Here is a 21,738-nt window from a genome sequence, read left to right as displayed (position 1 = left end):
TATAGCAGTGTTTGTCCTGCACTGACACGAGCGAGGCAGGCCGCCTCACTCAAATTCTCAGCCGCCACACAGAAATTTGTCCAAAACACTGCCTCGTTGACAGAAATCACTGTTCTTCCATCAATAAACTCCACTTTTCGAGCTAAAATCGAAATAAAGCTTCAAACGTAAAGCACAACGCCGCGTACTTACGATACTGTCAACACGCGTGACGCGAATCTTGGCAAGGCCTATAGATAAACCAGGGGTTGAAATTAGCGATGGTCTGATGGTCCGGGGCCATCAAATAATCAGGAGGACCATCAGACTTTCAAAGTCAATGGTCCGACGGACCATTGAATATTTTGGTCCCATTTTACGGTAATTTTCTCTGAAGTTTCCACGTTCCAATATACCATTAAAGTGAATAAACAATTACTGTATCGTTTGATACATTCATTGTAATTAAACCATTTTATCACCATGTAAAATCTCTTTCTTATGCTTGCACGCCGCATTACTTTTAGAGAACAATTTGAAATTTAGGAGGACCATCTAAATTTCAAACTAGATGGTCCTGTGGACCATCTCTTTTTTTCTCCTTATTTCGACCCCTGTAAACACAGGTTAGAAAGATGATTGGTCATGTACTTGAGCGCCACAGGCGCCATGTTGACTCCAGCAGCGCTATACCTATGCATACATACGCATGGGTGTTCGTTTGTATTCCACACCAGGAAAGTGCTTTCGTTGAAATAAAATCGCATTTCAATTTTTCATGCTGTTAAGCGTTAATACTTATTAATGCAAATGAGAGCATATAACAAGTGCCGCGGCGCAACAACGCTCATCTAGCGTCTACTGCGGTGACTCTGTGGTGGAGTGGTGGGATTCTAGTAAACCCTGTTAGTCCCAAATGTGTTCACATACGCGCCGAAACAGTGCAAGGCACAGGGATGGTATCAGGAACCTTCTCAAAGGAATGTTCGTTGGGATCGTTATGAAAGTTGCCACGAGATGGCGCGTACGTTTAAGTGTCTTAAGATTAAAGATGGAAGCTCCCATCGTACGTAGTAGCAACAACTATTTGCAAGACAGAATAGGTAAGCACTCATCCATTTACCTACGCAAGCCTACAGGCTGAAATAGAGAGCTGCCACCTGTATCTAATTAATGCAGGCAAAAACTACACAGTACTTAGTACTATCACCACCACATGCACTGGCAGTGGCATAAGTTACATGTAACACACTGACAGTACAGAATGCCATAGAAATTATACGATTTATGGAGCATAAACCTTCAACCAAATTTAGCTTTTGAAATTTCACTGTGACATTGTAGCCTCATACATCCAGGCATGTACAGATTCTACTAGCAAACCCAGCAGTCAAAAGGTACAGCCCTCGTGAGTCTTGAGGGTCAAAAAGTTATCCGACACTTACTCTTCGCATGTCAGCAGAAAGTACATTTCATGGTCTTTTCAATAAAGCCATAAAAATGCTAGGTGACCGCTGAAACAAAAAAGTTTTTCAATCGCTCCGTCAGACCATGTCCTCAGAAAATGTCTAAAATCTGCCCTGTGCCCCATTGACCTTTGACCTGTGACCTCCAATTTCGGCACAGTGATGGCTTTTCCTACCATGATGCTATACACCGACTATCACGAGCCTAGGTCAAGCCGTTTAGATTTGTGCCGCAATTCTGCATTTCCTCCCTATACCTTAAGTTAAGGAGGGAATGTTCCCCCTTCTTTTACACCTCTTGACCTTTGCCCTTTGACCACCAGCTTCAACATCCCAACTCGTTTTCGGATTACCCCCCCCCCCCACGTCCCGAATATCGTGCCCGTACGTCGAGCCGTTTAGATTTGTGCCCAACTGTTGACGGACGCACGAACGGACGCACGCACGCTCATGCGATTCTACAAGCTGCATCTGACTGTGTCAGATGAGCTAAAAATAATTAACTAATAACATTTTTTTAAATCTTTTGTTCAATTATGTATTTTTCAAATGTATGAACTTCAAATTCATAAGATCATTGATACACATAACCGTAAGCTTCAAGATCTTTGCCACGCTCCAGGCATTCGCCTCGTTTTCGACAGTATTACTATTTAATGTGATATTTTAGTGTATCATTTCATATTCATTTGTTCCTTTTGACAATTTGAAAAGTGATTCAAGAGTCTCATATGTTTTCAGAACAGCTTAGAATGCACCAAATTGCACCTTTTTTAAAATTTACAAAAGAGCATCCCCCCCCCCCGAACCCCTCTAGCGTCGCAACCACCTTCGATGCTCGCGTTGCTCGCTCCTCGGATAGCGCACCCACCAAAATCAATTTTACCGCCTCCCTGACCTTTTTGGCCAGGGGAAACACTGTATAGGAGATGGGTATGAGACAACAGTTGCATTTGATTCAGCTAGAGATTATGGAATAAAAGGATATCAAATTGTCTGAAGAAATAAAGGTATCGAATGCTTTGTATACTTGCAATAAAAATGCAGGAAGGTTATGATAGATATAATTATTATAGATATAGATTCAGTCTTCACGAAAAACTTTTTGAGTCACTAGCAAGTATTCCATAAAACGTACATGCCCGTACGACACTCTAGTTGCCCATATATTTTACAGGAATATTTTTGGAATATCAAATAAAGAAGTGTACACCAGACAACTTCTAGATGCCATTCGTATCCAATGTTAACATTTCGTGATTTTAAATTAAAAACCTTTATTTAATGGCCATTTTCATTATATTTTATGAGTTTTTAAAGCAGGAGTCCATCGGGCAAGTGAGCTTGCAATGGATACATGCCCACCGAGATTTCAACACTGTCTCGGACATCGAATGCCCGGCTAAATTCGAAGACTGTAGATATAGATTATAACCATCATTATCATAACCAACCTCTTAAAATATGAAATTCGATAACACAGCATTTCTATATTTGAACTTGGTATTAATCACCTCATAAACAGGATCTTATCTACCAGTCGGAACTGACCACATTAAATTACTAAAATTGACACGCCATGACTATGTATTTCCCTGCCCAGTCACTGATTCTACAGGTGAATGTCCTAGCTTAGTTGGCGCTTCTGCAAGCTCACCTGTTCATTGATAATATATGACATTGCACTCCTGTGCAATACAAGTTCCTCAGCTTAAAGTACAGTAAGACTGCTAGCAGATGGACTTACCAGAGGTGGGAATCTGAGAAGCTGGCTGTTGCTGAAGCTGTGGGGGCAAGTGACCAGGACCACCAGGGCCGCCAGCTCGCTGAGCATGCATCGCTGCAAACACAACCACAATTCTTACACAACAGTCACACATGTAGAACCTATACTCATATATTCGCATTTAACGTTTATTTTTAATGACTGAACATTGTCAACAAGATTGTCACATAGAATCACTGGCATCAATATTTAAGAACTAAGTGAGACCATGTGAGCAGAACCATTCGTTTAGGAAAACATGGAGTTTGCTGTGATCTATACATTTCAGCACACTTACATGGCTGTAGCCGCGGGTCAAACCAGCTGGTTGTCCTGTTTATATGATTTATATAATATGTCTCTCCTGCTTCGGTAGTTGCCTGCTCCCATCCACCAGGTAAAGGCTCAAGTGTTGTACCAGTTTGCATATTTGAATAGTACTTCAGGCGTGGGTCTGTCCATGTTGTGCTTTTCTCTATGTGACTGCAACAAGAAGAGAATACAGCTTATTAGTTGCTTGTACTAATTTTGCAATTAGGTTATTACCAAGTCATTGCCAAGGAAAGGTAGGATTAAACCAAACACGATTGCATATGCATAGCCACACAGTTATGAAGGCAGGTTAGAAACCAAGTATAGCTCGGCATGTGAACTGTATTGGTATGCATGTGTATGCATGCATGTGTATGCATGCATGTGTATATATGTGAGTATGAATGCGTGTGTATTGTCTGTCATTCAGTAAGAAAATAACGTCGCAGAGAGACCTGGTCAGTGTTGCAAGGTAGGAATCAATTACAAATCAGAAAGAAAATGTTATGAGTCCATTATTTGCGATTTTAACATAGATGTCAAAGCTTGCAATGCATTCTTCACTGGGATAGTGAGTGTTTGTACACCATTATATTCACCAGCTGAGCTCTATGGCTTAGATGGAAACTGAGAACATCAGTGCGCATTGAAGATCAAATGCTGAGCTCACTCTAGTGAACAAATGTAGTCTATACTCATATCAGGATGTGTATACAATCCATCAGTTCTGGGTTTCCCCAGCTATAAGTTTTTCCCATGAAATCACATAAAAAAGCTTTGTTCTTTATCCTAGCAGTAATTCAAAAAAGATATGCACATGCACCTACATGAAAAGATACCAAACAACGTTTATTACTACATACGTATTCCATTCTAACTAAAAATACCATATTAAGTCACCATGTATTTCAAATTTAATTACTGTTTACATAAGAGCCCACTGAAGAATGCCCGATTTGCCTGCATACAATCAAGATGAAAGAAGTCATCCCAATCGTACTGCATACATAGATTCCCATTATAATAATCATCCTCAACAAGGTTATACAATTCTTACAAGAAGCCCCGACACCGACTGCCACTTACAACTTGACCACCAATGCTCAGTAGAGTGATGAGATTTACAAGTATTGGGCTGCAGCGCAAGCTTTGCAGCCTGGAAGCTCCGCAGCTGAGATGCTATGAGTGGAGAGCTGCGAAACACTCTTTTGGGCGGTCATAATGTTTAGAAACTTCAAAATGAAGACAGGAGTCGTCCTCAGCTGTTCAGAAGCATGCATGGCCTGGGTTCAATGTTTCATGTCAACTGCTCAGATGTGAAACCCAAAACTGTTGTAAATTTTCTCGCAGTATATATTTAGAGGCAGTTTCACTGAGAGCTGGCAGCCTCTAGCAATAAGCGTATATCACCGCATATCGGCTTGAACGCTTGCATGCATTTTCTGGCAGTTTATGAGGTACGATTTTACCGGAAACTAAAACTAATGTAAATACGATATATATAGGAACATCACTGCTTTTGTTTCCAGTAAAGTGTGCACAGTAAAAAGCCATAGGACACTAAAAGTAGGTTTAATAAAAATAAAAAAAAACCAGTGAACAGTAGCCCAGAGGATAATTTCCACCATTATACAACTAATATACGTATTTGAATATATATATGGGCATATAGACTAAGGAGTGTGGGCAAGAACTCAACAATCTTCATCGTTTGTGGAAAGTAACATGAACTGAATACTTCCAACTTTAATCACATTTACTATTTAATTCCATATAGAATGTACGATTCACAAGCTACAGGCTGTATTGTAAAATGCAAAAAAAAAATGTAAATAAATATATATATGCAAACAATTTAATGATTTTGGTTTTACTCTGAACTTGCTGGAAGTGAATTATCTGCATATTATGCACAGCCCTTAAACAAATAAGCCTGCGCATATGGCCACAGAGGGTGGTGACAAAAATATGCCACAAGCTAGCAATGGTGGCTGAACATATTATAGCAAGATGGATGGAAAACATGATGCCAACGTAAATATTCAGTACCGAAATATCATTAGTTGCTTACAGGATGTTTTTGATGGCAGCTGTTGCGGCAGTGACGTTGGAGTAGCTATCAGTTTTCAGCCGCTGCCTCAGCCTGCACTGCCTCCTACAACTGTGAGGGTGGCACCCCACCACGCACCCTTAGAACCAACCTTTAAGTACAGATGGCTTCTGGCATTTGCAGGTGCGTTAAAGTAATGATTTCGAACAATCTGCCCGACCGTTGAGTAGCAAGTGTATTTATACACAATAACTTCACATATATGCACATATTAAAGAGAGATTCCGGCCATTGTTACAAGTGTCTAAAGTAAAGCTAACATGTCATACAACACTAGTACATCGTTACTTTCACCAATGATTGAATTCGTTTGTTGAATTCTTGTTGCTACTTGTTTCTGATGAGACCTCAGGGGCTGAAAATAGGGCAAGCCCGAGGTCCGGGACCTGCCGATTTCACGCTCGGACCTTCGCAATTTCCAAGCAGAAGGTCCGTCGGGCATATCAATAATTTACAGTACTCAACTTTCATCAAATAAAACATCATTAAACCATTGCAAATTGCAAAGAAATAAAGCAAGAGTAAAACGATTTTTGGTCACTGTCAACATCTAGTATCATATTTAATATTCACAATGAAACATACCAAGTATAAGAGTCAAGTTTACCGAAAATCATTACACGTACTGATAGGGCCGCAACGTTAGTAGCATGGTTGTTTATAACGGATATGCGCACACAGTTTCAGCATAAACTCCAGTCATCGCTCGTGCGAGTAACTCAGAATGCATCAAACAATGTATGTATTGTATCAAACAAGGACAAACATGTGTTTGTTTATATTTGGGTTTGTATCAAAAATTGGACCAACTCAGCTGTTACGAAACGATCTATTAGCCAAACAAACATTACATATTCGGACCTTTCAAATCTTTCATCGGACCTTCGAAAAATATTGCTGAAAAGTCCCGGACCTGCGGGCAAAAACCACTATTTTCAGCCGCTGGACCTTGCCGCTACACATTGTTAATTATTGTACAATATTGTATGTTGGCAACCCATGCATAGCGTATGCACCATTCTTCCTATACAAAGCCGAGATTTACAATAATTCCCCTGTTTTCACAATGAATCATATGGTAGTAACTAAGTATTAACTTTTTCTTCATGGAACAAATCATTTCAGTCATCAAAATTCTGATTACCCTAACAGTTGTTAATGCTATGAGCTACAAAGTCACACAAGTCACATACTTAGGAGGATGTTGCTCACTTGAAGAAAGGTTTCTAGCAGTGAAAATGATGTATGGATCATGAAGGGTACCTAGTTCACCAGGTATAACTCAAATCAAACTTATATTTTACAAAATCTTTTAGGTGGGAAGTATACTTCAAAACATGTGTTAGTAGCTAGCTAGCCCGTCACGCGAGTCACGCAGAATAGTTTGTGATATCCTATTTTCATTTTTATTAGTAACTTTCATGTGGTTCTATGTTCAAAGTAGTTCTACATGTCATTGTCAGTGCTTACTTTCCAAATTGTATATTTGCTTAAAAAGACGTTCCTCTCATAACGATAAACAGTGCAGGCATGTGACTCGCGTGACAGCCCATAAATGTGACTCGCGTGACATATGAGGTAGTTTTTTCTTACAGGATTAAAGAATAAATAAAAATGTATTCAACTAAACTGAAAAGGTAGCATTAGAAGAATTACCAGTATCAAGCATTTGTTGCTACCCTTTTTATTTTCTTCACAAACTTAAAAATTCATTTTTGGTGACTCGCATGACACATTTTGAGGATGTTTCCATCATATGAATTTCAGGAAATCCTAATGCGAATTGATAGGCATCCTAATTTTGTATGAAATATGATGTATTGGCTACTTAATACAGACTGGCTTATTCATAACTGAAGCTTTAGATAATAGACAATTTTTCTGATTCTGAGAAGCACTTTTAACCACCTTTGCTGTCATTCAGTTCGCCCACATTCAAGACGCTGTGATTTTTTAATAAAAGGGCCTATTGACATGATATTTTGGATTTATACTATTTCATTATTTCTCTTAATAAATAAAAAATTCATGTCACTATATATAGCTCTCACTTCAGTTTTCAACTTTGATGTATACACTTACCTACGTGAAATGGCTGATATATAACTCATGGTAATTTTTATACTAAAGTGATCATTCATTTACGCTATTAGATGAGACTATATTTATTTACCTAGATATGTTTCCCCAATAGTGTATTTATTTAAGAAAGAATGTCTTTAAGGTGCGATATAAGTAGCCTCAGGCTGCGCTGCCTCCCACAATGAGGCCTCTCACCAACCAAGCACAGCTGGCTAAAGCAGGTAGCACGAAAGGTAAGTCAATGCGGTTGGTGAAACAGAAGTGGTATCGGAGGAACGTCTGACATTTCAATTACGAAAACGGGTACGGTGAGCTACTGATGGACTACATTTTCGAGCATACGTATAGAATCTTATACAATACAGCTGCATGTCGCCTTCATTTCCACTAGGGCATATATGAACGGAGGCATTTGAAGTATACTTCAATATTCAACTTATTGAGAAATTTAAATGTTGGTTTTCACTTTAGATCAATACCTTGTAACTAGTTGGCTCTGACGTACTATCTTGTTTTGCAGGCTGGACTAGAGTTTTGCTTTAGTTTTTTAGTTTTCCATATCACTCACTGCATGGGAGTATGCAGCACCTGTCCCCTAACTCAAAAGAAACCCCATCTATAGAGTCTGGGAAGAATTCGCCTGTTATAATGTTATAATTGCCTTTCATTGTGCGATTTATATTTTTAACGCCATAGTTAGAAATATATTTTTAAGTAAACTGTTCTAATCTAAATTATATTTATACCCCGTACAGGACTACGAATTAAACTAGAGCGCGTCAGACTCGCGCTAAATATTTGCAGTGTGTACACGCTATCCCGCTCCAAATACGCGCTGGCCCGCTCCAAGTTAGCCCCGCAAATGAAGCAGGGCCAGGCCCGGGCTAACGTAGTGCGGACTAAGATAGCCCGCTTGTGTGTGTGCGTGTGCGTGTGCGTGTGCGTGTGCGTGTGCGTGTGCGTGTGCGTGCGCGCGCGCGCGCGTGCGTGCGTGCGTGCGTGCGTGTGTGTGTGATACCCTCATACAGGCTAACACGTAGTTTCAAATAAATATATGCATACATAGAGACATAGCATGGGCACACGCATGCACGAATGCACGCACGCACGCACGCACGCATGTACGGTCTATGTAACACCAGTCTATCTATGGCTAACAATAATTGCAAATACACATGCTCAATGCACGTACGCACACTGGGTAACACGCATTTGGTTAGCAGATGACTAGGGATAATACTAAATACACATGGGCACCGATACTGCCAAATGCATACTGCAGTGCAGAGTAGTAGCAGCTGTGTACGTTGTCAGTGTCAGAGATGAGTCTGCAGATGTTCATGCCACCACTATTGATGGTACCACTCTACAAGTACAGTTAGCAACCATTTCATTTGTTCACTTACTGTTTCTAATTAATTAAATTCGGTTCACATCTCATTATACGACCGTAAAGTTGAAATGTAAACGCACTTGTCCTAAATTGCATTTCAGGCCAGGGGCGGTGGAGCCCTAGCTGGCCTTTCTAGAATAGTGGAGGGGGGCAAACATCATGCTACTGTTCCAATTTCACCAAGATGACCATGGTGCGCACTCACATGAGACACGAGCTGCACGAACACACACGCGCACACACACATACACTAATGGAGGACTAGATCATTTGTGTGATCCATGTGCTTTATTATCTACGATTACTATGAATATGTAATTACAACTCTGACACCACTTGTTCTGTGCTATAGGCAAAGGGCACCAGGTGGTTCCGAATCCAGGATACCCTTACACCAAGACAGAAATTTACACCAAATTGCCCATATTTACAGCAATTTGACTACTGATAGCAGTATAATCCAATTGCAGTACATGGGCAAATTATAAACGTACGGAATAACCTCCGAAAGTACACATTTCCATCTTTATTAGCAGAAAATGTTGAGGAGGACGTTGGTAAACACGTGAATTTTTTTTTAACTTCTTCAATATTATCAAGAGTCCATAATAGACACGTTAGAGTTTTAAGAAGAGTTAAGAAGAGTTAGAGAATTAATAGATGTCTCTATTATGGACTCTTGGTATTATTTACTCCTGGTGCATGTAGAACGGGGCCAGGCACGGCATTGGTGTACTACTATTCATCATACACACGGTCAGGTTATACACACGACCACACGACGTATATAACATATGGCTAAGTTTTAATCCCAACGATTCAGTGATGTACACAAGACGCATACCACTGCTCGAAATGGCTTTTTGCCCGGTCCCCGGTAACATGCGCAAGGTTCTTACAATTAAAAAAATAGCAAACTATGTTACCAAGTAAAAAAATTTCCTTGTATTTCCAGGCGTAACAATAAATATATTACAAATATCAGTATTTATAGAGGTATATTATTAATATAATGTAATTTTATAGAAGCCTTCTGGCAAGTGTCATATCATGGCTGAGAGAGTGAAGCATACACCCTACAAGCAAAACATTTACAAGACACTGTGTTAAATGTGTCATAATTGCCCAAGTAAAGACAAGAGCAGCAGAAGACACTACACAAAGCACACACGCGTGAACTCATTACAGAATTGCTCTGTGTTTAGACACTATTAATTGTACGTTAAAAACACATACAAATATTAACCCAAAAAATAACACGGAGAGTACTTTATTTACAAGATCACAGTACCTAACAAAACAATAAATCAGCTTCGCAACACTGTAAATATTACATATATATGGTTCATTTGATATCACAAACAATGTGCAGTTTGACTTTTGATTTTTAACAACTGATCTCTTGATTCAGATTCCTCTTTATTATTATTCGTGTTATTCAATCTGCATTGTTACCCTTAATTTTCTGGTCAAGTTACAGAAAATGGGTTAATTTCGTACTTTTGCTTTCATCTTCCACATCTCAATTTGATGCAAAAGGTGAAGTTGAAGCCATAAATGGTGACATAATTAGTACTGGCGGTTAAAGAATGTCTCCCTAGTGAAGAAACCAACTTAAACTTTTTAGTGAAGAAACGAATATCATATGAGATACAGATACAGCATTAAAGTTGTACCCACCATTATTATTTCTTATGATATCTACAGTCACTAAATCTATAACACGATCAAATGTTTCATATTCACACGAAAATATTATAACACCACATTAGTTGGCTACGTGCTGAAAATACTTTAATACTAAAGCCCAGTACACAGTATGCAAAGATAGACACCCAACATGTTGCAAGCTATATTTTGCGTGATACATTTCAGTACAAACTGCTGTACCAATTTATGTAATATAAACTCTCAATCACATCAAAATACCACTCAACCAAGAACGGATTCATGAATGCATACATGTACCATTGGCCATAGGTGGCAGCGAACGACAATTGTAATCACCCTGTGGCTTAGTGTGATATGTAAACATATTATGTACATATTATACGAAAAGGAACTGATATATATGTGTGTGTATATAATATATATATATATACATATATGTCAGTTCTTTCTCAGAATATCACTAATATTAGATGCAGGCATCTACAAGGACTATCAACACTTAGGGTCATGTGTTTAAAGATGAGAAAACCAACAAGCTAGGTTACAAAGTTCGAGATTTATTTCCAGTGTTAACTGAACGACCATGTTGCTGCACAAATGGCTACTAAAGTTAACATCCAGATGGTAGTTCTAGTCACTACAGGTATCTGTCTCTTGCATGCAACATTTTTACCTTCTCTTGGGGAAGACACTGTTTCTGGGAGAACCTAGCCTGTACTGCATGCCTGTACCATCTCTCAGTCGAATCTGTTGCTCTTTGTTCCTGAATGAATAACATCAGAAACTACTGAGAGAAGAGACGGGGTTAGCAAGAAAATCCCGGCGCCTAGCTAGGAGTGAGGCCAACGACTTACATTATAGCAGTACACAGAACCTTGGGCTCTACAAACTTACAAAATCTTTAAAAACCACAAAGACACAGCCAAGAACACCTGACGTTAACTTTCCTGAGCATTGTCTCTAAGCAAAACGTCTAGTGTTCGCATAAAAACAGGCTAGCACAGGTAGACACAAGATATGCGAGAAGCGGGTGCAGAAGCTGGTTGGTCATGTAGGAAAACCTGATATATTGTTATGGAGCCTCAAAAGTCTTCGACAGTTATATGTAAAAGAACTGAACATACGGAACAGCAAAGGCAACAGTGTGGAAAACTGAATTGAACCGATCTGCTGGAACTGCCAGTGGTATGGGATTCCGTGTTTAGATATGCTGTAGTCACAATGTTGACCGACATCTGCCCTTGAAGTATTGGATCAGGAACTGTGCAACTGAGCGTCCGACATGCTCTCAGCACAAAACGGGAAAAAACAACGGCTCACCACCTTCTCTAATCTTGTTTCATAGCCTCATAGGGTAAAATGCTAATGAAAAAGCAAAAATTGGGAAAGATGTATAAAGACAAATGATATCACTGAAGGCCTTTGTGAGTTACCACACCCCCTCATCTCCCCACTGTCACACATTCCCATACTTCTCTACCATCAGCTAACTACCCACCTCCTATACTCATACTTCCATATTCTACCTTCTTTCTTCCTCTATCTTCTCTAACAGTATTCTGTCGCTCCTCCACCTGCTGCCTCTAGCTTTTTAATCATTGTTTTACCTCATTCACATTGCCCTTGCCTCTGCCTTCTCTATCGTTTCTCTGCCTTTCCATGGTTGGTTGGTAAGGAAAATGGTGGTTAACCAACGGTTACAAATGTGAGGTGACCAGAGTATTGAGAGTCCGCAAGTCTCATCACCTAGGAGTCTCGATCTCTATCTTGGAATCCCTCTACCTTACAATCCCTTGCTAGATATCTGGCCCCCTTTTATATAGGTGCTTATTCCATTCCTCGATCCTTAACAACTACCTCAGTTTCTCGACTAGTGAGAAACCGGATAACATGCAGGCTTTGTCTTCTCAGAGTCAGCTTCATTATAGTGATTCCACCCCCTAGATCTGCATTTGCACTAGAGTTTCATTAATCCACTGTCTACAACATAAAACGTTGACAACTATCATACCTATCTTGCACACGCTGTTACATATATATCATATATATATATATGCCTTACATTCTATCCTATCTCTATAATGGCCACACTATACGCATTTTCTATACTCATTATTCATTTAGCAAATTATATTTATAAGTATTTTATATGGCTGGTATACAAATCAACGTGCGGGAACATCATATATATTTATATTACAAAGTAAAAATATTTCATACGAAGATAAGGGTGTTTAGAAACCTAAAATATCAATATGGTGCACGCACGCCCACGCAAACATACAGACATACACGTAGTGTGCGCGTGAGAGAACAGGCCGGTGCAATATTCAAGGTATACCAATGCCGGTTAGCTGTTTGGGTGGGTTGCAGTTGGTCTCCATGAACAGTATCAGGTTGTTGCTAAAAAGAGCACTGTAACAATTATTATCAACATCACTATTAAAAAAAGATTTGTTACAAGGATTCATTGAATTCTGACAGTGAAATCTTGAACATAAACTAAATCAAAAGCTAACTTATTTTATCTTCCAACTGCCAAATCCTCTAAATTCTTCACAGCTCATTGACACATTGTCACAATAATGAATATATCATGGGAATTTTGAAATTTGGTGGAGAAATAACTGCTAGGATCATTTCATCCATGTGACGTCATACCAGAAACCATTTTTCATACAATTTTTACAAAATCGTGGTTAAACTATATTTAGAGTATTTGATAACATGAAGTACTATATTTCGTTGAAAAAAGCAGAACCTCACATCACTAGGTGTAATATTTGGCACTTATTAGCTTCCGGTAAGCATTAGACAAAGAAAATAGCTATTTTTAATCCACACTGTTTACAAATGCTAACACAACTGGAACTTTGTGTAGGTTCATAAGTATATATAAATATATATAACCTTACCAGCAAATTCATCTTAGTTCGTCCTATTCCACTGGTGATTACTCAGAAAAAGCTCAATTGAAAATCATTAGCATTTTAATATCAGTAGTTGCTTACGATTTTCAATCAGAAATACAGAATTTTCACCCAAATGCCTGGCAACACGCAATGTTACCATCATTATTAATGATTTATCATACATTTTGTCAAATGCATGTTCATTTCGTGCCGGTTTCACCCAAATGCCTGGCAACACGCAACGTTACCATCATTATTTATGATTTATCATACATGTTCATTTCGTTTTATATGCCCTCAATATCTGGCTTGCAAAGTAACATCTTATGAAATTAGGCAATCTAATACGAACTTAGCAGGGAGGTTATATACTTATTAATTATTCGAGAGGTCAGTTATTCTAGCATTCATTAACAATGCGGATAATATACCCATATTTTGTCTTTAATCGACACTGATGTGGCAGGAATGTAAATTTTAAAACAGGATTCTTCTTTGGTCTAAATATATATATATCTTAAGTCGGGTTATAAGTATAAATGGCTCGCCTACATGTTATCAGGCATGTGAATCCAATCAATAAAAATATTTATATTCGTAGATAAGTACTGACAAATACTAAGTAGTGCACGTTGGTAAATATCTTTGACATGAATACGTTTACAAAAATGTTCAGCATTGCACTATTATTCGGGACTTTGTCCAGTTGTCACTAAGCACAGCACATAGTGACTGATAACATTTCAAAATTTTTCTTCACACCAATTACCGCTCACAAAAACAAAAACTGATTAATCACATCATACGCCACGCGTGGCACAGGGCTGCCGCCTAGCAGTTCGGCAAGGCGCCATCCCGAGATATACCACTGCCTTGTGCTCCTGCATATTATGTTGGTTTTGGACTGTGCACGCGTCAGGGAATGACATCGCCGCGAACCTTAGTTACTGAAGCTGAGAGGGTCTATGTCACCCAGGGTACTCGGAATATACCCGCGGGTACTCGCGGTTCGATATATCAGAACGTACCCTGGTACTATCTAATATGCCGGACCGTACCTCGCCTACTACACTAACGAGTCTAGGGAGTCGCTTACGCCTACTCCCTAACCCTAACCCTAACCACATCAGATAGTTACCAGGCTACGTTCCGATATATCGAACCGTACCCAGGGTACCCTCCGATAGTACCCTGGGGGACATAGACCCTATGAGCGTTACTGAATACACATATCTCTTCCAGCACTAACGTTTTAGCGCCGATGTTGACCAACGGGCAGAGATGCTGCTACATGTACGCAGCACGGGCGCAAGACGCTATTCCTCCTTGTCCGGGCGAGCAGAGAGCAGCGGGAATTTGCAGACGCCATAGACATCTGGCGCACTCTGAAGTTTTTACCAAGTAGCCTGCGTATCTTGCGGCAGCTGTCTTCGCAGCAGCAAGGCCGGGCTCCCAACCTTCAGGCAGCGCAGGCGGTACTGATTATTAAAGCCACTACATGTACAGTGCGCTTGCCACGCTCAGCTGCTCATGGTGGGTTCATTTCAATCTTCCGCGCACAGCACACAGAGGCCAAACTGACACTCACGTACAGAAACAACATCCCAGTCTGTCCTTTCTCATATTGCTCTCGTAGTGCTGTAAGCAGCTACGTGGCAAATAAAAGAAAATACTGGCAAATTAAATGAAATTAACGTAAGCAGCTGATGGGCAATTACATGAAGAAATGTATAAACCATATCAGCCGGCCCCTTGGAATTTCTAAGCAATAGCATAATTTTTATTTATAGCTGGTGACCAGAAACAATACCTCAAAATACCAGTATTATCTGTCATACAGATAAGCAAAAGAAATAAGTTACCATACATGTCTAAATATAGTAACGAAAAATAACTATTGAGGCCTGATATATAGTCAGATACAGCATGTAGAATGGCATGAACGTCGGTCCCTCCGTCCGTTAGCAATATTGACACAAATGTAAACGGCTCAACATACCGTACTGATTTTCGGGATTAGATGTAAGAGGGCAGGGCAGCAATCCGAAACGACATTGGATGGTTGAATCTCAGGCCAATGGTCAAAGGTCAAGAGGCGTGAAGGAAGGGGGAATATCAATATTCTCCTTTCAATTCAACTGATGGTATTGAAAGAAACGCACAATTGCGGCAAAAATGTAAACTGTTTTACCCATGTTTTTGATATTCAGTATACAGAGTCAGGGTGACATAAGCTTTCATCCTGGCAAAATTAGGGAACACGGGTTACATTGGGGCGAGGACAGATTTCCAACCTTTTTTTGGAAGACATGGTCTGACAGACCGGGTGGAAAACTAAATACCATGGAAAAAATGCACATGTCTACAATTTCATATTTTATATTGTTTACCTCTGTCCTTTTAGTTGGCTATGATAGAACACAAAATATAACTACTAAAAGTTGTTGAGTTCATACACACATGGAATAACGAAAAAATACACAAAAGTGATAGGCAATATGCCCAGTACCCATCATATAAATGACCACGACAAAAAAGGAAGCGAGAACGAAAAAAACGAGGAAAAATACAAAATCACCCCTACAAAAGATTTGCATTTTAGCAATATAAAGCATTCATAAAGTGTGAAGGGAGTAAGTCATGTGCAAGTAGCCCACAATTGTACAGCCAGATGCACTGTTTCTGCACACATAGACTAAGAAGCGAATATCCCATAATGATACACGTACGCACACGTGCCCCCGTCAAGCACGTAACATAAGGCATACTGCCAAAGTCTGCCATACACATTCATGACGGTATTATTTACACCTAATACGCATACATGTATGCGTATACGGTGTAAATCATCTCAATTTGACTTAATATTATTTGCACCTGATGGCGTTGGCAGTCATAGTGTTTACACTAGCATTGCTATTAAAGAGATTGTCTGCGTGCAGTTTTAGATGCATCTTCTCTCAAATTCACAAGCTGCTGAGTGCTGTGCTCTAACAGTGTACTCTTCACATACTGACATAAGTACGAAATTCATTCTACGAGTATACGGCTTTATATTTCCCGGGTAACTATCCACTAACCTTAGCATAATAAGAAGATGACTACAGTGGACAACAATGCTACAATGCTGACATTTTTCATAATGGACTACTTGTGTTGTATGGCACACCTTGTGTAGTAACGCGTGTTAACGCGTACAGGCATGTACGCGTACAGTATGTAAGTCTGCGCACATGCACAGTACATTTAGATGAATGTTACACACGCTATGAGTGTTGGCGTAGCATGTGCACATCAAATGCATACCATGTACGCAGAGTAGGCATCGGGTAAATTCTTAGCTCCAAGAAACGGTCACACACCAAAATACCGTCTCAAACACTTGCCATATAAAAACGCGTAGCTGGCACAGCTCCGAAACATCGCCACAGCTAGAATAACGTGAAATATCTTAAATAAATTTGGAACCCTTCAGTGGCTTGCTAGCAAGTAACTGGGCGCTACCGACCACTGCTTATGTACGAAGTTAATTCTTTTCTGTGGCGAAGTAGGTGAAAACAATGCAATCGCTTCAATTTGCGTCAAGCACGCGGACCTACTAAAATGAAAAAATCGACTGACTGTGAATTTTCAACCAAATCACCTCTCAAGCACAACCAAAACCTAAAAAGAATGCAGTGAGATATAGGCTCACCGTTTACGCGGGGGACACACCATGGGAATTTCGCTGCGATCATATCCGCAGCGAAATTATTCGCACCCGCATCCGATAATTGAGCGGACACACCATGCGAATTTATTCACGCGACCGCAGCGGACACACTACACGCGATCTATTTTTGCCACACGGCTCCAACCATGGCTCCAGCAGTCATGTGGTCACGTGATTAGCATACTGATCAATGATTCGCTGCATTATAACATCGGCCGGCTTGATTTTCGCTTCCACGGACACACGATGCGAATTTGTATCCAGCGAAAATATCAAACATGTTTGATCGCTGCGAATTTCGGTGCAGATGAAATTCGCAGTGAAATTCGCCCGCGCTTCAGCGGACACACCATGCGAATTTCGCTGCAATTTTAACAATCGCTGCGGACGTGCGAATAAATTTGCATGGTGTGTCCCCCGCTTTAGCAGATACGCTACTTATTACACCAATTTTGAAATTGCCAAGTATTTATGCTCTTGTGGTATATAAAAAGTGAATAATTCCATTTTTCAATATCATGATGGTTGCCTTGTAAATGGCTATGTCTATACAAGTGCTTCTAATTCTAACAAAAGTGCATCTGATTCTGTTATGTAAGTGGTTCTTCTAGCCTGGTACCACATCTCTCGTGGCAGTCAGGTTGAGAATACAGGCAGCATGCAACGGTTGTGAATATGTTTAGTTAAGGCCCACGCACACGGTTAGGTTCGCGCTGAGCACGCAATGTCAGTTTCGTGCTCAGCAGGAACCTCACCGTGTGCGGGGTCGATTTCACTGAGTTTCCGATCTCGCGAGGCAGTGAGAAAAATATCTGTCGTGTTTGATCATTTTGGTCTCGCGAGGCTGAAAACTCAGCGTGTGCGGGGATGTGAGACTCCTGCTGAGCAAGAAACTCAGTGGCGGCACATTTTGATTGGTTCTCACTCAGTGGCAGCGCATTTTGATTGGTTCAGCCGTGCACCCGCTCCAGTGACCGCTTCGTGCACCCGTGCACCAGACAGTGGCACCCACTCGGAAGATCCGTGCTAAGCACGAATCTCACTGTGTGCGGGGGTGTGAGATTCCTGCTGAGCACGAAACTCACGCTCTGTGATCAACACGAATCTCACCGTGTGCGGGGGTGTGAGATTCCTGCTGAGCACGAAACTCACGCTCTGTGATCAACACGAATCTCACCGTGTGCGGGGGTGTGAGATTCCTGCTGAGCACGAAACTCACGCTATTCCTGCTGAGCACGAAACTCACGCTCTGTGATCAACACGAATCTCACCGTGTGCGGGGGTGTGAGATTCCTGCTGAGCACGAAACTCACGCTCCGTGCTCAGCACGAATCTCACAGGGTGCGGGGGTGTGAGATTCCTGCTGAGCACGAAACTCACGCTCCGTGCTCAGCAAGAACCTCACCGTGTGTGGGGACCTTTAGTGTACTATGTCGCCATATAAAATTACCGTAGCCATAAAACATGGTAAGACGTAGTTTACAAACTCAATTTACAATACTTAAAATCTTCATTTATGTTAAAGAAATGTTATACAAATTTGTTACTTTTAACATTGCATTATGTTAGGTAGTATGCAGTTAAAAGCCTAAACACTGAATGATGAGTGAATGTTTTGTTTGCTTTTTTTTAAGTTTATTTTTTACATCATTTTGTGATGTATGGAAAATGGAATCGTTTGTAAATTACAGTAATCTATACAATGACGTAATAAACGGTTGACACATAAAATGACTTCAAGGAATTACTGAGGCACGGTGATAACGGGAGCCTAAGCGCTACAATTACTTTGTGCAAGTTCATATTAACAGTGTAGAGGTACAGCCTTCTGGCCAGAAACAACTGACCAAAAAATAACCAACAAAAAGAAATTGACAAAGAAATTTCAATCAATGCATATCCTGGTGAAAGTAACGATGGACGAATGATCTAAGACATGTTAGCCTTACTGTAGACACTTCCTGTTATGCCAGTAATAGAAGTAAACATCGCGATGCCTAGGAAAATATGAGAGCAGTCAGGCAGGTTGTTAGAAATCTTTAATTTAAGACACGGCACACACGTGGTGCTACCGTGCGATTAGCATTATGATTTCAACTGTTTAACTTGTGGTGTATCAGATTTTCGACATTCCGATCGAATGTCGATATCAATTGGATTGATTTAAGTTTGTTGGCTCCTGAAATTTACAGTATACATAGCAAACTAATGCTAAAAGTTTAATAACAAGGCTAGAATAATACAACTTAAAGTTAAAATATGAAGGAAGTCAAATATTTATTAATTATTTTCTTTGATATATGGGTAGTTTTTCAACAGCTTTTATCGAAATATCCGAATAGATCGGTGTCCGGCTGGCTGCGTATTGCGTTAGTCTCGCATCTTCGTACGGGTAGGCAATTTGTTTACACGAGGCGGTATAATAAGTACACCACCTGTAATGGTGTGCTTACGGATGCATGATATTTGATTCAATTCTTCTCTGACGCTTGATCATCAGACGGAATTTAGCGAGAGATAAGTGAGCCGCGTGGGAGCTGTGCTTGAACGTGGGCGTGTACAGCGCACATAAACATTAAGTCGCTGGGAACAGGTACTGGGCAGGTTTACTAACCTGTTGACCCTGCTCACATTCCCAACATTCCAATGAAACACAATGGTAGAGAGAATGCCTCCAGACAGCACTATTCTGAGTACAGGTAAACTCCCACACAGCAAAAACGAACAACTCACCAGTATTTTCACAAATGTGTTAGGCCTATAACCTTGTTGTAGTGTGGAAATATGCATACATGACATGTATGTACATACTACTATTATTATCTACTATACTATAATATAAGGTAATGTATGTATAAAATACATGCACATTTGCCCAAATTGTTAACAGGAGTTGTCCTACAATTCGTGTTATTCATCTCTTTTTTTTTCCCGGGAAATACTTTTCGAGACTAACGTCATTCAATACATGTGTCATCATGTATGACATTTGATACATCAACCTATCTCGATATATCCATAGTCGACCGTCGAATATAGTTGACATCTTTCCACATATTACTACTTTTTAGAGCTAGAAATGTTGAGCGGTCTAATAATGATCAGCATTTAATTACTTTGGGTAGGACAGGGCATTATATTGCACTATATATAACACTAACACTAACAGCCTTCATCAGTTTGTAAAACAATCATACATGAACAGTTAAATGTAAAACTGTCACGGCACATTGCACTCAAGATCGAAATTACAGCTCTGCCTGGCTCTGCTCGTTTAAAAGGATGAATGTTAGATTAATGATGTCAGGAAAAACATTTAGAACCTCATAACTTGGTCTAATAGTGTTTGGCACAACATTCTGTTCATGTTCATCTCATCTCGAACCACGACATGCCCAGTAACAACATACGGATCCTAGACTTGCACTTGGTTACCAAATGGCATGCAAATTGTTGCTATAGTATAATATGCGAACTGGGATATTCACCTGAACAAAATTCTTCCATATTTTTTTATTGTTTGGGGTTTCCAGCATCTTGCCGTGTGTCCTACCTGCATACCGTGCGTAGCATTATGCTCAATTTATAACGCCCATGCCTCAATCTTTACGCTTGTACATAGCCTTAAAGTTTCATAATGCTAGAATGTCATAGGTTTTAAAAGTTATCAAATATATTACATTTATGTGGAAGCAAACAACACTAATTAAACTCTTATCTTTTTGTAGAATGAAATGGCAACCTAAGGCTGACCATTGCACAACTGGGTTTAAAATAGGCAAAACGTGTAGTCCAAACATATTAACCACCAGACAATCAGACATACCCCAACATTGCCATGGAAATTCATAACTTTAATATTGTTTTAAAGTTATGGTTCATCATATTCTCCCAGTCGTTTTCACATTTTCTTGTTCTAATACCTAGTGGCAGGGGTCGCCAATAAACTTTATTTTTACAAGACATACGGTCCTGTAAATTTGTATTTTAATAGGACCGGAACATTATGCCAGATCGATAATAATTCCAGCGTATGAAACATGTACCTTACATATGAATAAATAATCAGGATGCCATATTTCAGATACTATCAAGGAAACAATTAGGTTGTTAAAAATCTGATTGGTGTTAACTGGTTCACTCTGGTTGATTTTTGGCATGCATTATACAATAAATGACATCTAAATATAAAACAAGTGCCGCAGAGCGAAAGCGCTCAACTGACGTGTACTGTAGCTGGGTATTCTCCTGATAAACTCACTGGCAACCGAATCAAGTGCGCCCTCCCGCCACCGCGTTGATTATGGCATGTATTTTGTTTCATTGTAATTCGATT

The 21,738-nt window shown here is 39.9% G+C and overlaps 1 protein-coding gene across 4 annotated transcripts in view; it reads right to left on the bottom strand.

The window, feature by feature from the left end:
• Positions 1 to 21,738, bottom strand: part of LOC106810665 (transcriptional coactivator YAP1-like) — a 75,301-nt gene that overhangs the window by 45,746 nt on the left and 7,817 nt on the right. For 2 of the 4 annotated variants that reach the window (XM_014814107.1, XM_014814101.1), the window contains exons 2-4: positions 11,452 to 11,541; positions 3,509 to 3,693; positions 3,193 to 3,285 (exon numbers count right to left, since the gene is read on the bottom strand). In XM_014814107.1, the coding sequence (XP_014669593.1) occupies positions 3,193 to 3,285; positions 3,509 to 3,693; positions 11,452 to 11,541 (368 nt within the window). Of the gene's footprint in view, positions 1 to 3,192; positions 3,286 to 3,508; positions 3,694 to 11,451; positions 11,542 to 14,939; positions 15,074 to 21,738 lie in introns of those variants that run through there. The other 2 variants (XM_014814122.1, XM_014814114.1) reach the window with 2 other exon arrangements.

The sequence above is a fragment of the Priapulus caudatus genome, unplaced genomic scaffold (genome assembly GCF_000485595.1).
Source record: "Priapulus caudatus unplaced genomic scaffold, Priapulus_caudatus-5.0.1 Scaffold17, whole genome shotgun sequence".
In the NCBI taxonomy this organism is placed as follows: Eukaryota; Metazoa; Priapulida; class Priapulimorpha; order Priapulimorphida; family Priapulidae; genus Priapulus; species Priapulus caudatus.
This window is presented reverse-complemented; position numbering and strand designations above follow the sequence as displayed.